The sequence below is a fragment of the Pelophylax lessonae genome, assembly GCF_965119305.1.
Source record: "Pelophylax lessonae genome assembly, chromosome: 10".
In the NCBI taxonomy this organism is placed as follows: domain Eukaryota; kingdom Metazoa; phylum Chordata; class Amphibia; order Anura; family Ranidae; genus Pelophylax; species Pelophylax lessonae.
Window position 1 is genome coordinate 6,526,152 of NC_138777.1, and position 2,007 is coordinate 6,528,158.

Genomic DNA, 2,007 nt, shown 5'->3' on the forward strand with positions numbered 1-2,007 from the left:
ACACATCATTGCTGTTCTCTTGCAATTGGACATTTCCAGAAACACAAGGGAAGAGTTTTGAGTCTCAGGTAACTCACACACTAAGGGACATGAACACAGCTGTCCAACTGTCAGTGGTTACCATGTAAAATGTGGACCAATGATTGAAGACTTTATCCCACTCAACAAAGCCTCCACAGTCCACACTCCAGAACCAAGAACAGAACCTACCAAGCTCTGGGAGAAAAAAAAAACTTGTTTTCTGCATAAGATGCAGATATTCTGTAGCCTTCACCTTGTGTGGGTGAGAGACCTAGGGGACACAACTACTGTCCATAACCCCGCCAGCCATCCACACACTGGTTAGGGTTTCCTCACATGCCTAGCTGTTCAAACTGCCTTCTCTGTGACAGAGTGATATTCTATCACAGCATTGTTTTTTCTGTAGAGTTGAATTACTTTTTGATACATTTTTATAATTAATATTTGTTTCTTTGAAAATCAATGAAGATATCGGTTTTACATCTTTTAACTCTGAAAAAAAAAAAGTTTATTATCTTTAAAGAAAACATACAGTGTATGAAATTAAAGAAAACACTACACATGGTGCGCATGCCTATAAAGCAGCATTACAAAGGGGAAATATTCTGCATGGTGCACCATTCATTGTGTTGAAGCCTAAAAGTCAACCTTCCATGAAGAAGAAAGGTCAGCTTTACTGAGAGACACTAAACACATACAGTATTTGCTTATAAATGCCTGTTAGAAATAGTCATGTGCAATTAATTGGCGGTTTTAGGCAATATGTGATTGGGGATGGGGGAAGGAGGGGGGAGGGTCATCAATAAAACAGACGTTCAATTTTTATGGATGGTTCACTTTAATTTTAATATGTAGGTACAAATTTTTAATGTCACCGTGTCATTATTTGCATCTGTTGTCAAGCAAATGCTTCCTTGAATTTAAATCGGGGTGACAAAGAATTATGTAGCATTTTGAAAAAAATATACAAACTAGAAGTCCAGCATTTGAGGTCAGGATGGCAAAAATCTCCACAGCCACCATATATTTCCCTTTGGTGCTCAGATAGGCTGGGATCATGGCAATCCAGACACTGCAGAACACCAGCAAGCTGAAGGTGATGTATTTGGCTTCATTAAAACTGTCCGGTAATGTCCTTGCAAAAAATGCAGTAATAAAACTGACAGCAGCCAGCATCCCCATATATCCCAGGATAGAGTAGAATCCGATAACTGACCCTTCATTACATTGAACAATGATCTTTGTTTGATATGAGCGTTTGTCCAACTCTTGGAAAGGGGGAGAGATTGATAACCATGCAATGCAAATTAAAACTTGAATTGATGAGCAGATGAAGACGACAAGATTGGGCAGCTTTACTCCAACCCATTTGTTCCATTCACTGCCTGGTTTGGTTGCTTTGAAGGCAAGCCAAACCATTACAGTCTTGCCCAACACAGAGGAGACCGCTATGGTAAAAAGAATTCCAAAAGATGTTTGGCGTAGACAGCAGGTTGTATCCATGGGACGACCCAGGAACAAGAACACACAGAGGAAACCCAACATGATGGAGACCAGGAGGACAAAGCTGAGGGTCTTGTTATTGGCTCTGACAATGGGGGTATCTCCAAATGAGAAAAATACACCAATTATCAAAAAAGTTAAAATGCAAAGGAATAAAGAGATAACTATGAAAAATAAAGACAGGTTATCAGTGTAAGACAAAAACTCTATTTGCTTGGGATTGCATTGGGTTTTGTTCTCGTTTGGCCATTCGTGGTCTAGACACGTCATGCAGTTTTCACTTCCTGAAAAATAAAACCAATTGTGAATTTTTATAACATGTTCGAGTTTTTTCTTTTTTTTTTAATAACTCAGAAAGTCTATTGAACAAACATCATAAAGGTCAACACAATTTTTTTTTTGTAAAAAAAAAAGGCAATGTAATATAAATTAATAAACAATCAATAAGTTGAGGGAGCACACCCTGAACATGTATTTCTAAAG

The 2,007-nt window shown here is 38.2% G+C and overlaps 1 protein-coding gene across 1 annotated transcript; it reads right to left on the reverse strand.

The window, feature by feature from the left end:
* Positions 1-903: 903 nt before the first annotated feature.
* LOC309565490 (vomeronasal type-2 receptor 26-like) lies at positions 904-1,794 on the reverse strand (the record flags this gene model as incomplete). The annotated part of the gene is made up of 1 exon (XM_082270460.1): positions 904-1,794. One exon carries the CDS (start codon positions 1,792-1,794, stop codon positions 904-906), a length of 891 nt encoding a protein of 296 aa, XP_082126586.1.
* Between the last annotated feature and the right edge of the window lie 213 nt (positions 1,795-2,007).